The following is an 11,425-nucleotide window of genomic DNA, read 5'->3' as shown; positions in this document are numbered from 1 at the left end:
ATAAGTCATGCACCACAAGCCTATTCCACACCTAACATCGTACCCTCAGTGTTTCCTCTCTCACAGTCATCATGGTTCCCTTGTGCTCGGACGATCGATGAACCATTCTCTACATTGCATCCTGTTATAGTGAAGTTACTCTCCAGCAAAAAGGTTATCCCGGCAGCGGCCCTCCTACCTACTATCTTCCAGCATCTTTGTTTCCTGGCTCTCGGAAATGGTCTGGCTACACAACCCCTACCTGTTGCCTTGCCACGTATCCATCAGCACCTCTGTTGCCTGGCTCTCGACAATAGTCTCACCGCGTGATCCCCACTAGCAACCTAATCGCCTAGATCTCAGAATCTCTGCCACATATATCATATTCAACAACCTTACAACAACCTTATCTTATTCATCATAGTCTGATCCATCTACCAACATTATCCACATCAGACTGGGGGGAATCCAGTTAGGTATGGTGTACTTTGGAAACACCTCCAGGATGGTTACGGGTTCTCATGCAAAGAAGACTATGTAGATGGTTATCGGTGACATTCTGTTTGTGCATAACTACAACAATGGTTGCATCGGATAATAGTCTTAGGGACTAAAAGCCAATCTTATGCTTCTCAACTACCTTGGCCCGATGCCCTATTGACAATATTGTCGCATAGCAGCCCCGCTCTGCATAACATTATCAGCAGCCTCACTTTACATGATCGCAACAACAACTAAGTTGAATCATATCGACCGGATTGTACTCCTAACAAGGAAAGGTCATTCAGCCAACCCATGCCTGACTCATTGCGCATCGCCATGATTCTCCGAGGAAAGGTTCGGTTGTTTCTTTTCATTCTTTGATATATTGGTGCTTTGTATAGTCTGATCTGATTGGACTAGGGGGACTTGATGACACATGGTTTATATGACTGAGTCCAGTCCAATGTCATTGGCCGCATACCAATAACATCGGACTGGGGGGACTTGTTGATATATGGTCCATTAGCATGGCCTAGTTCGCTCTAGCGTGCCAGCCTTGCCTGGTGCGCTCCCACCAGCCCTGCCTGGCTCTCCCTTGCCAGCCTTGTTGGGGACTCCCTTGCCAACCTTGTTGGGGACTCTCCCGCTGGCCTGGCATGGCGCTCCCTAGCATGTCCCTCCCTTTCCAGCCTTTCATGGTGCACGCCTGCCAGCCTTGCCTGGTGCGCGCCCGCTAGCTTTTCCCGACGCCTCTGGGGGGCCTCGCCCAGATCCTTGCTAGTTGGGCCTAAATTGGGTTGGCCCAAGTCTTGACCTAATTCACCTTGACCTAATTGTCCCCTATATAATGACTAGTATCACCTCCATGGATGGGGATCTTCCCCTTGGCTTAGTCACCACACTATACTCCACCCTGGTGGCTCAGCCGTCAGGAACCATACATCACCACCAAATCCAAGATGGTTCTCTCCAGCTATGGAGGACCATCTCAAATCTACTATATGATCTAACTTGACCGTCGGAGCCTGCTCCCAGGGCACAGTCCCTGGGATAGCTCTAACAACCTTGTCTGTTGTGACCTTACAGATCCATCTCCGACACAGAAGCACATCCTCAGAGCAAGTGGTTGGAGCCGATGTTGCATCATGGATCATTTAAAAGTCCATGACGTGATTAGTATAGTTCTCACGAAGTGAAGGCAGCTGACGACCAAAAATCCTAAGTTTTCGGTATTTAAGGGAATGAGAGGGCTAAGGTTTCTCACCCTCAGCCTCTATCGCTCTCTAAGGCTCTAGAAACCCTAATCTTACCTCTCCTTAAGATGATTTATCATTTTGGTGCATTTCTAGCTTGTGGGAAGAAGAAAAGAAGAAGAAGGAAGTACTCTAGTGTTGGTGTGGGCAAAGAATCATCATCATCATCATCTTTTCTTTCTTTTGGACCCTTGTAAGTATCAAAGGCTCCAATTTTATTGCTTAGCATGGGTAGATCTTGAGTTTTGTCCATTTTATTGATGTTATTGCTTGATTGATTGGAGTAGATCGATCCATAAAGTTGGCAACTTTATGGATTCTAAGAGTCGCAAAAACATCATAGTGCTCATATCTAGAAGTTGGTACAGATTTGAGGCATGCATTAAAGTTTGAAGCCCATTTCTTCCCTTTTTGACATAGAAAATGGATGCTCATGTTTGGTGCATGCGTGGCGATAAAGAAAACATTTTTATGGACCTTAGGGGTCCCCTTTAGCTTCTAGAAGAAGTGGACTCGAAGACTTAATGGAATACGGACTTAAAATGGTGATTTTTAGCCTGAGACAGTGGCACGACATAGGGTGTGAGATCCTACGACGTCAGAAGTGGAGCAATCCCATTTTTGTTAAGACCTTTGGAGGTCACGATGTGAGAATGGGTGCTCATGCCATGACGCCAGTTCAGGTGGTTTCTTTGACTGATTTGACCAATTTAGGTCAAGTCGAGTGGGAATCAGATTGGGTTCGTTATCACGACATGACCAAGTCCTGACCACAACGTGAGGATAGTTAACTTTGACTTTGACCAAGTTTGACCTTGAGGGTATTTTAGGTATTTTGGGATTTTTATGGAGTTGGTCAATTGGTGGGAATATGTGTCGGTTAGAGAGCATAGATTCAGAGTCGAGACCCTGATATATAGGATGATGTTATGCTTAGTGATTTGTTAGATTTGTATGATTGTCTGTATATGCTAGCTATGGTTGATATGATATATGTTGATATGCGATGGTGTGTTGGGTTGAGACGGTCTTGCTTTGTGCTAAAGGCCAAGAAACTTAGGGCGACCCAGATAGAATGAAGGCCTGTGAGGCAGAACAGTCAGACCGACGGCCCGGAGGATGGTCCAGATAGGCTGAAGGCCTGGTGAGGAGGTCCATTCATGCTGAAGGTTCTTTGTGCGGTCTATATAGTATGTAGGACTGTGAGGTTGTCCATTTAGGTTGAAGGCACTACTAGAAAAACAACCTTTTACGACGTTCATTGCGCGTCGTAAAAGGCTTAGACGACGCGCAAATGCGCGTCAAGGAAGGCCTTGTCATAAAGAGAGACGACGCGCATTTACGACGCTCGTTTACGACACGCAATTACGATGCACGTTTACGACACGCAATGTGTATCTAGGAAGGCCCTGTCATAAATGAAGACGACACGCATTCGCGTGTCGTAACCTTACGACGCGCGTGTTAATGACATGCAGTGCGTATCAAGAAATCCCTTGTCAAGAAAGGCCATGTCATAAATGAAGATGACTCACATTTTTGTGTATCATAATTTTAAATGTTTCAAAAAATATATTATTTATAGATTTACATATTTTCAAATTAAATTTGTATTTAATGTTTCATAATAGAAAATAAAATATCATATACAAAAAATAGAATCCATTGCATAAATTTAATATCATACAAATAATCGTTCCATGGAAAGATAAAACAAATCAATAAAAGTTGTAACAAAAATTTACAAACTAATTAGATATAAGAAATATAAAAAAAATATATATATACCCTTAAATGCTTTTCAAAGTCTAATCTCCATGTCAGCTCTTCAACTCACTTCTGCAACCATTGGTGGTTGTTGAGTTCACCCGACATCCTTGTTGGAAAAATTAGGGTTTCCTTCAACTTCTCTCACTTTTTCCACACCCTCAAGCCTCTTTAATGCAGCCTCACGAAACCTTAATCTCAATTTCAATCCATGTATCTCATCTTCCCTTTGTTTCGCCTACAAATACCCCAAAATAAAGTAACAAACCTTCTAACTAAATCATAAAAATATACATTTTCTTGTAATAAAAGGATTAGAACCAACTATGTTAAGTTACATACCAATTTCATGGCAGCCTGGCTTTCAGCGGTTACTACCTGTAACGTCAAGTCTTTATCTTTTTCCCTCCTAAAAGCACCAACAAGGGCTACTTCATATTCTTTCTTCTGCAAAGAAATTACACACAACCTCAACATTTTTAGAATTACATCTTCTAAACATCTTTCATTCCAAATGCCAAAAAAAGCAACTACTATATAAGAAATAACACTTAATCACAAACACTGTATTTTCAATATATTTCTTAGTGTACTTTTGAAAAATCTACTCAATTATAATAACTTGGGAAATTTTTTTAAGAATAAACAATAAATGAATGTTGGAAACTGTAATAAGCAAATAGAAGAAAGTGATTTTCAACTGAAACAAAAAATTAAAAAGTTTATGACTTTATTTTATCAGTGACAATAAAAAGTACCTGAGACATCCGTTTAACAGCAGTAACTGGACTAAATGATCTTTGAAACCCTTCCCATCTGAAGCCTCCCGAAAATCCCACCACCCAAGCATCATTTTCATGATTTCCAATTCCAGTTCCCCCATTAATCACGCTTTGCAACTGAGATACTTCTTTCTACTAACTGCAAAATCTTCAATTACAACCAACACCATAACATATATATATATATATATATATATATATATATATATATATAGATATAGATATATACATATATATATATATATACACACACACACACATACACACCGGGTAGATTTTTTTCAAAGTACAAAAAAGAAATATAGAATTTGGTTAAGGGATGAAGGTGTTAATGAAAAAAGATATATAAGTAAAACCTGATTAAATGCAAGCAATAACACAAAAGAGTATGGAACACAAACCTCGGATATGGTTTATGGCTTCGATCTCAACATCTTTAAAGTGATAAATAGAGACTCAAATTAGTACCTGAAGCATAATGTGTCTTTAAAGTTCTTCATTTTGTCGATCAAATTTAGTTGTGAAACTATCACTAAAAGAAGACATATGTGGTGCTGCTCCAGTCATGCTTCCATTTGCTGAAGTGATTAAAGAGTTTCTTTCCTCATCATCATATGATAATTTCAAACTAGTGGATACAGTATGTGGGTTTGGAATGCTTGACAGGTGATCATATTCTTCATTATAAAAATTTTGGTTCAGTGATATCGGAAGCTTTTTCTACATTAAATTAGTCTCAACTTCCCTTGATTGTTTGTTGGGCCGAAAGGCAGGGCTATTATGCTCTCTACCAGGATAATTTACTCGATCAACATGATGTATGGCTGGAACTGCCATATGTAAAATCAAACATCAGATAACACAGGGTAAAGAGTGATTCATTAATCTTAGAATCATGGAAACTCACCATTTCCAAATAGCTGCAATTGGTTTGAAGGATACTGAAAGATAGTACTAGAAAAATAGCTTTCTGATATCTGTAATAACAAATTTTCAGGGTATTATTACTCATGATTTTAATCCCGTATTAATATATATATGAAACTTACTATTGCAATTGAGCTGAAAATTGTGAGATTTTCTACTTGCATTGGTTTGCAGAAGTTGTTACTTATTCACCCTAAAAAAGATCAGATGCTTTATTATAGTAAGCAATAGCTTGCTCCAAATTTTTCTCCTGTTCATATAACTCATTAATTTCCTACATAGTGAAACCAAATTATATAAAAACTAAATTAAAATTAATAAATAAAAAACTAAAATAAATGATAATCCTATGATGTATGTACCTTGCAATATCTGGCAGCCATGCTGAGTCTTCCAATTTCCATGAAAATGTTTAATGCTTGCTCTAGGTTAGCTATGCACACTGCAGACATTTAAGATAACAAGAAAACGAAAACATTTTTTTAGATATCCATGGAAAAAACATCAAGTGATTCATCATAAGTCATCACAGAACAAAAATTTCTATTCAATTCAGAGAAAATAATCAAAGTTGTTATAAGCAAGCATAGTTTAAATGCAGGGAATACGGTAAAGTATGCAATCTAACAATCTTAAAAATGAAGAAATTGTAGGTGATACAGGAAAAATTAAGGAATCAGTGAAGATAAAGAAGAAGAAGAAGAATGTAACAGCCCGGAATTTCCAGGTATTTATTATTGGTGCATTTTTGAGAATTGTGAGTGGACTCGGCGAGTTGGAGCTCGAACTTGTCGAGTAGGATCACGATTTTGGACGCGGGTTCGCGTCTGGACTCGGCGAGTCCACGTTGTGTAATGAAACCCTAATTCCCAGGGTTTGAGACCTATTTAAAGGGCCTTATGGTCGTCATTTGTGCTCACCAGTCCATAGAGAGAAACCCTAGAGTGCTTGAACGTTTTGAGAGAGAAAGGAAGCCATTCTTGACCTTTGTGGTGTTGTTTAGCAAAGAAGAAGGAGTAACTAGCCAAGAGGAAGCAAAGGAGGTTGCTATACTGTGGATTTGAAGCTTAGATCATCGAACTTGAGGTATTGTTTCAGCTCATCTTCTGTTTTATGAAGTATAATTAGATTTAGGGTTTCTTGTGGCCTTTGTTGGATTGATTTGATGCCCAAATAGTCCCTTGCTAGTGATGAGGCTTTGGATCTGGATCCATAGAGGTCCAGAGAGCCTCATTCATCAAGCTTTATGAAGAACAATGGAGGTTATGACCTTGAGTTGTGGTATTTGTGGCTAAATCATCATATATGGCCATATAGAGGTTGTATGTACATCAAGATAGCGACTTTACGTGATAAATAAGCTTGGAAGGACTGGATCTATGAGTTAGTGGAACATATCTGACCTTAGGAGTGAGTTTGAGTCGTTGCATGGCATGGACTCGCCGAGTCCGAAGAGCAGACTCGACGAGTAGCATGAAGATTACCCAGCACCACTCAGCGAGTGGTCTTGCCGAGTTGGGGGATTGACTCAGTGAGTCAGGGATAGTCAGAGTGGGTTGACAGGTGGACTGAGTCAAGCTGGGACTCGCCGAGTTGTTCTTGAGACTCGGCAAGTTGAGTCGTGGAGGCCCCACAACTCTAGGTGGAACTCGTCGAGTTAGGAGAATACTCGACGTGTCAAGTGAGGATTCCAGGGAAATCAGTGTATGCGCTTAGACTCGCTGAGTCGTTATAGTGCACTCGCCGAGTCCGGTCAAAGTTGACCATTGACCATTGACCAGTGTTGACCTATGTTGACTTGTTTTGGGATAGTCAACCTTAGTTGGGAAAGTGTTAATTAGAGATGTACTGTGTTATAGGAGGACTATAGCTCGGGAGATCGAGCACTAGTGATTTCAGGGATTCACGAACTACCGAGACACGCGAGGTGAGTCTTCTCACTATACTTTACCTTGAGTAGGTGAATAGAGTTATGTGATACAGTGCTTGTATGCTATATTTATATGTTATGTGTTGCGCTACATTATTCTTTGTGATTTATGTTGTGCATGTTTATAGAGTTAGAACCTGAGGGTTCATAGAGTTTGGGTGCACGGACCCACAGAGATATAGCCTCGAGTGGCTAATATGTGTTATATGTGGTATTTTGGGGAACTCACTAAGCTTTGTGCTTACAGTGTTTGGTGTTATTTGTTTCAGGTACTAGTGACGACCGTGGGAAGGCACCGGCTTGATCCGTACACACGCATGGGATTTCCTGGTGGAAGCAGAACTAGATCCCATGTATGAGTCTGATAAGGAGTTGCAACTTCATTAGCCATAGAAGTCTACCAAAGGGGATTAGAAATGGCCTCTTGGTAGGATGTTGGCTCATAGAGACGATGTATATTAGCAATAAAGGAGGCAAACACCAGTGAGTAAAAGGAATAGACAAAGTCAGGAAGCTTTTTGGATTTCTTATTACGATAAGGTCTCAATGGAGGGGGTTTTGATGATCTGCAGGCAGAGGATCAGCGACAGGTGGTGGATCAGCAACAGGTGGTGGATCAGTGACATGTGGTGGATCATCATTTTAAATGTTAAATGGATCAATAGTATGAAGCTCCTCTCAGGTTTCATCATGTGATAAAATAGGAATGTTATAGAATGGAATATGCTCCAAAAAGGTGACATTGCGAGAGACATACAATTTCTGATTTGAAGGATCATAGCACCAATAACCTTTCTAACCAATACCATATCCCAGAAAAACCCAAAGAGTTGATTTTGAAGACAACTTATCTCTCTCTACATGAGGCTTCAAGACAAAACATGTATACCCAAACACTCGTAATGAAGAATAATCTGAAAGTTATCCAAACAACATTTCATAAGGAGACTTCCCTGAAGTGTACGCAGCAGGAATGTGATTAATAACATAAGTGGCAGTATGAACAACTTCTCCCCAAAACATATTAGGAACTTGAGTAGAAAGTAATAAGGATTTGGCAGTTTCTAGGAGATGTCGATGTTTTCTTTCTACAATACCATTCTGCTGAGGAGTTTCTGTACAAGATGATTGATGTATAGTGCCATCAGATGCCAATAATTGCTTAAAGTCATTGGAGGTAAATTCTCCTCCCAAATCACACCGAAAACATTTTATGACAGCAGAGTGGTGAGTGTTGACAAGAGCTCTAAATTCACTATATATGGTGAAAAAGTCAAACTTGCTCTTAATTAAATAAACCCACGTATAACAAGTGTAATCATCAATGAATGAAACATAATAGTTAGACCCCGCTTTAGTGGTGATCGGAGAGGGAGCCTACACGGTAGAATGCACAATATCTAAGGGAGCAATACCATATCCCAGAAAAACACAAAGAGTTGATGTTGAAGACAACTTATCTCTCTCTACATGAGGCTTCAAGACAAAACATGTACACCCAAACACTCATAATGAAGAATAATCTGAAAGTTATCCAAACAAAATTTTATAAGGAGACTTCCCCGAAGTGTACACAGTAGGAATGTGATTAATAACATAAGTGGCAGTATGAACAACTTCTCCCCAAAACATATTGGGAACTTGAGTAGAAAGTAATAAGGATCTGGCAGTTTCTAGGAGATGTCGATGTTTTCTTTCTACAATACCATTCTGCTGAAGAGTGTCTGTACAAGATGATTAATGTATAGTTCCCTCAGATGCCAATAATTGCTTAAAGTCATTGGAGGTAAATTCTCCTCCCAAATCACACCGAAAACATTTTATGAAAACAGAGTGTTGAGTCTTGACAAGAGCTCCGAATTCACTATATATGGTGAAAAGGTCAAACTTGCTCTTAATTAAATAAACCTACGTATAACAAGTGTAATCATCAATGAATGAAACATAATAGTTAGATCCCAATTTAGAGGTGATTGGAGAGGGAGCCTACACGGTAGAATGCACAATATCAAAGGAAGCAACAGAACGAGTGCCACTTTTATTAAAAAGGTAAAGCAGAAAATTTTCCTAGTTTACAACCACAACAATCAGAAATATCATCAGTTTTCAAAGAGCCTAACACACTAGTGGAAACTAAAAACTGTAAACGAGACACTGACACACGTCCCAAACGAGAATGCCAAATATAAAAAACAAACGACAAAGGGTTTAAACGAAAAGATGACAAATCAACACTAGATGCATCAACATCAGCAACATGTAGCTACTCCAAAATATAGAGCTCCCCAATTCTACAGCCTATCCCAATCATCCTCCAAGACCGAATGTCCTGTACACAACATAATGAATCAAAAAAGAAGACCCAACAACCAGATTTAGATAACTGGCTGACCAATGCAAGATTCAAAGCAAGTGTGGGAATGTAGTACACATCTGTTAAATATATACAAGGAGTGACAATAGAACCAACACCCTCTACTGACATGGGTGTGGCACTAGTAAACATAATAGAGACAGGTATACGAGAAGATAATGAAGCAAAAGATGATAATTATGGTGACATGCTTTGAGATGCACCATAATCCAATATCCACAAGGATGAAGGAATACCTGACGTGCTGGATGACGACATACCTGAATGAGACATGGAAGCCGACATGGCAGTTGGATTGGCAGCTAAGAACTGTCTGAACTGATCAACAATCTGTGGATTCAAGGCTTATGGTGGTGTGAAATATGTTCCATTCTCAATTGAAGGTATAGCAGCATAAAGTGGTGGCCTAAAAGATGGAAATGAGGGACGTGACTATCCAGAAGACCTGTTTTGTTATGAAGGCTGAGACTGTGCTGGTGATCTTGTTTGTTGTTGCTGCTGATTTCCCTTGGTTGTCAGCAAAGGACAATTTTCCTTCCAATAATTCTTCTTCTTACAAAAAGCACACTTATCAAATGCAACTTTAGGACGATTCTGGATTGACTGAGGTCGTTGTAGAACAGCAAAGATAGCAGGAGTGGCTGTCTTAAGACCTTTGTCATCATGGGACTTGATACGAGTTTCTTCAACAATCAACTCATGAACAACCGAATCAATAGTGGGAAGAGGTGTGCGATGCAATATTGATCCGCACAAGCCTTCAAAATCTGAACATAATGCCATCAAAAAGTGAACCATACATTGCTCCTCCCTTCTATCAATATAAGCCTTAAAAGCCCTCAACACATCAGGTTCTGTAAGAGCCAACTGATCCCACAAATCCGACATAGCTACATAAAATTCTTGAACACTGAGATTGTTTTGTTGGAGGGCTCGAATATCAAACTCTAACTGATACTGCTTTGCAAAGTTAGACTGAGTATACAGCCTAGCCAAGTGATCCCAAACCTCCTTTGTTATGTCATACTTCGCCAATTGAGTACCAATAGACTGGATAACAGAATCATTAATCCAAGTAATGATCTTGGAGTTATCAGTCTCCCATGAATCTAGTAAGGTTGCATAATTATTAGCCTTCGCATCTGTTGGTTTCTTCTTGTCACCTGTAACAATCCCTTGCATAGTCTTGCCTAGCAAGAATTTTTTCATAACATAACTCCAATAGGCATAGTTTTTCCATCGATTTGAATAGTAATAGATTGAAGAGAATCATCTCTTAGTGCCATATTTCAATATCAGTCAAACAGTAAATATGAGTAGCAGCAAAAATAATCAAGATCTCGAAATCAACAAAACCAACAAACAAAACGAAACCCTTGAAACCGACGAAACGAACAAATCAAATCAAAGGTAATACAAAAACAAGCAAGAAACTATACCCAAAATTATGGTGAAATGTAACATGAACAGTAATGTGATCAGTGTCGATGAACAGTACATGAATAGTGTCTTGCCTGCTACAACTCACCCCCAAAACGAAAGTACAAATGATCAACTGAGCTCTGATACCATGAAAACTAACAAAATATAGAATGGATAGGTTTTCATATTATTATCAAATAGAAATACAATTACAATGAAAGGGAAAGATATAATATATAGACTAGCTAATTAGGGCTTCCTAACTAAAAGGCCCAATCATAAAACCCAATACAAGATAAAGCCCAAAATCTTATTAGGCTAACAGTACTTTGAGGGAACTCACTTAGCTTTGGGTTTACAGTTTTGAGTTGTGTTTTAGGTACCTTAGATGACTACGGGAAGGAGAAGGTGTGATCGTACACCTCCTCGTGTTTTAATTTATGATTTTGGGAAAACTCTGATATTAAACATGTTTTGAAAACTATATTGTAAACAATGGTGATTTGCC

General features: G+C 39.3%; 1 protein-coding gene across 1 annotated transcript; it reads right to left on the bottom strand.

The window, feature by feature from the left end:
• Positions 1–9,948: 9,948 nt before the first annotated feature.
• LOC145016173 (uncharacterized) lies at positions 9,949–10,677 on the bottom strand. The gene has a single exon (XM_078974569.1). It carries the CDS (start codon positions 10,675–10,677, stop codon positions 9,949–9,951), a length of 729 nt encoding a protein of 242 aa, XP_078830695.1.
• Positions 10,678–11,425: the final 748 nt, after the last annotated feature.

The sequence above is a fragment of the Lactuca saligna genome, chromosome 9 (genome assembly GCF_052625555.1).
Source record: "Lactuca saligna cultivar CGN05327 chromosome 9, ASM5262555v1, whole genome shotgun sequence".
Classification (NCBI taxonomy): domain Eukaryota; kingdom Viridiplantae; phylum Streptophyta; class Magnoliopsida; order Asterales; family Asteraceae; genus Lactuca; species Lactuca saligna.
This window is presented reverse-complemented; position numbering and strand designations above follow the sequence as displayed.

Bases quoted from the DNA above. Each gene is read 5' to 3' on its own strand.
- LOC145016173 (XM_078974569.1), bottom strand. From the start codon at position 10,677: ATGCAAGGGATTGTTACAGGTGACAAGAAGAAACCAACAGATGCGAAG.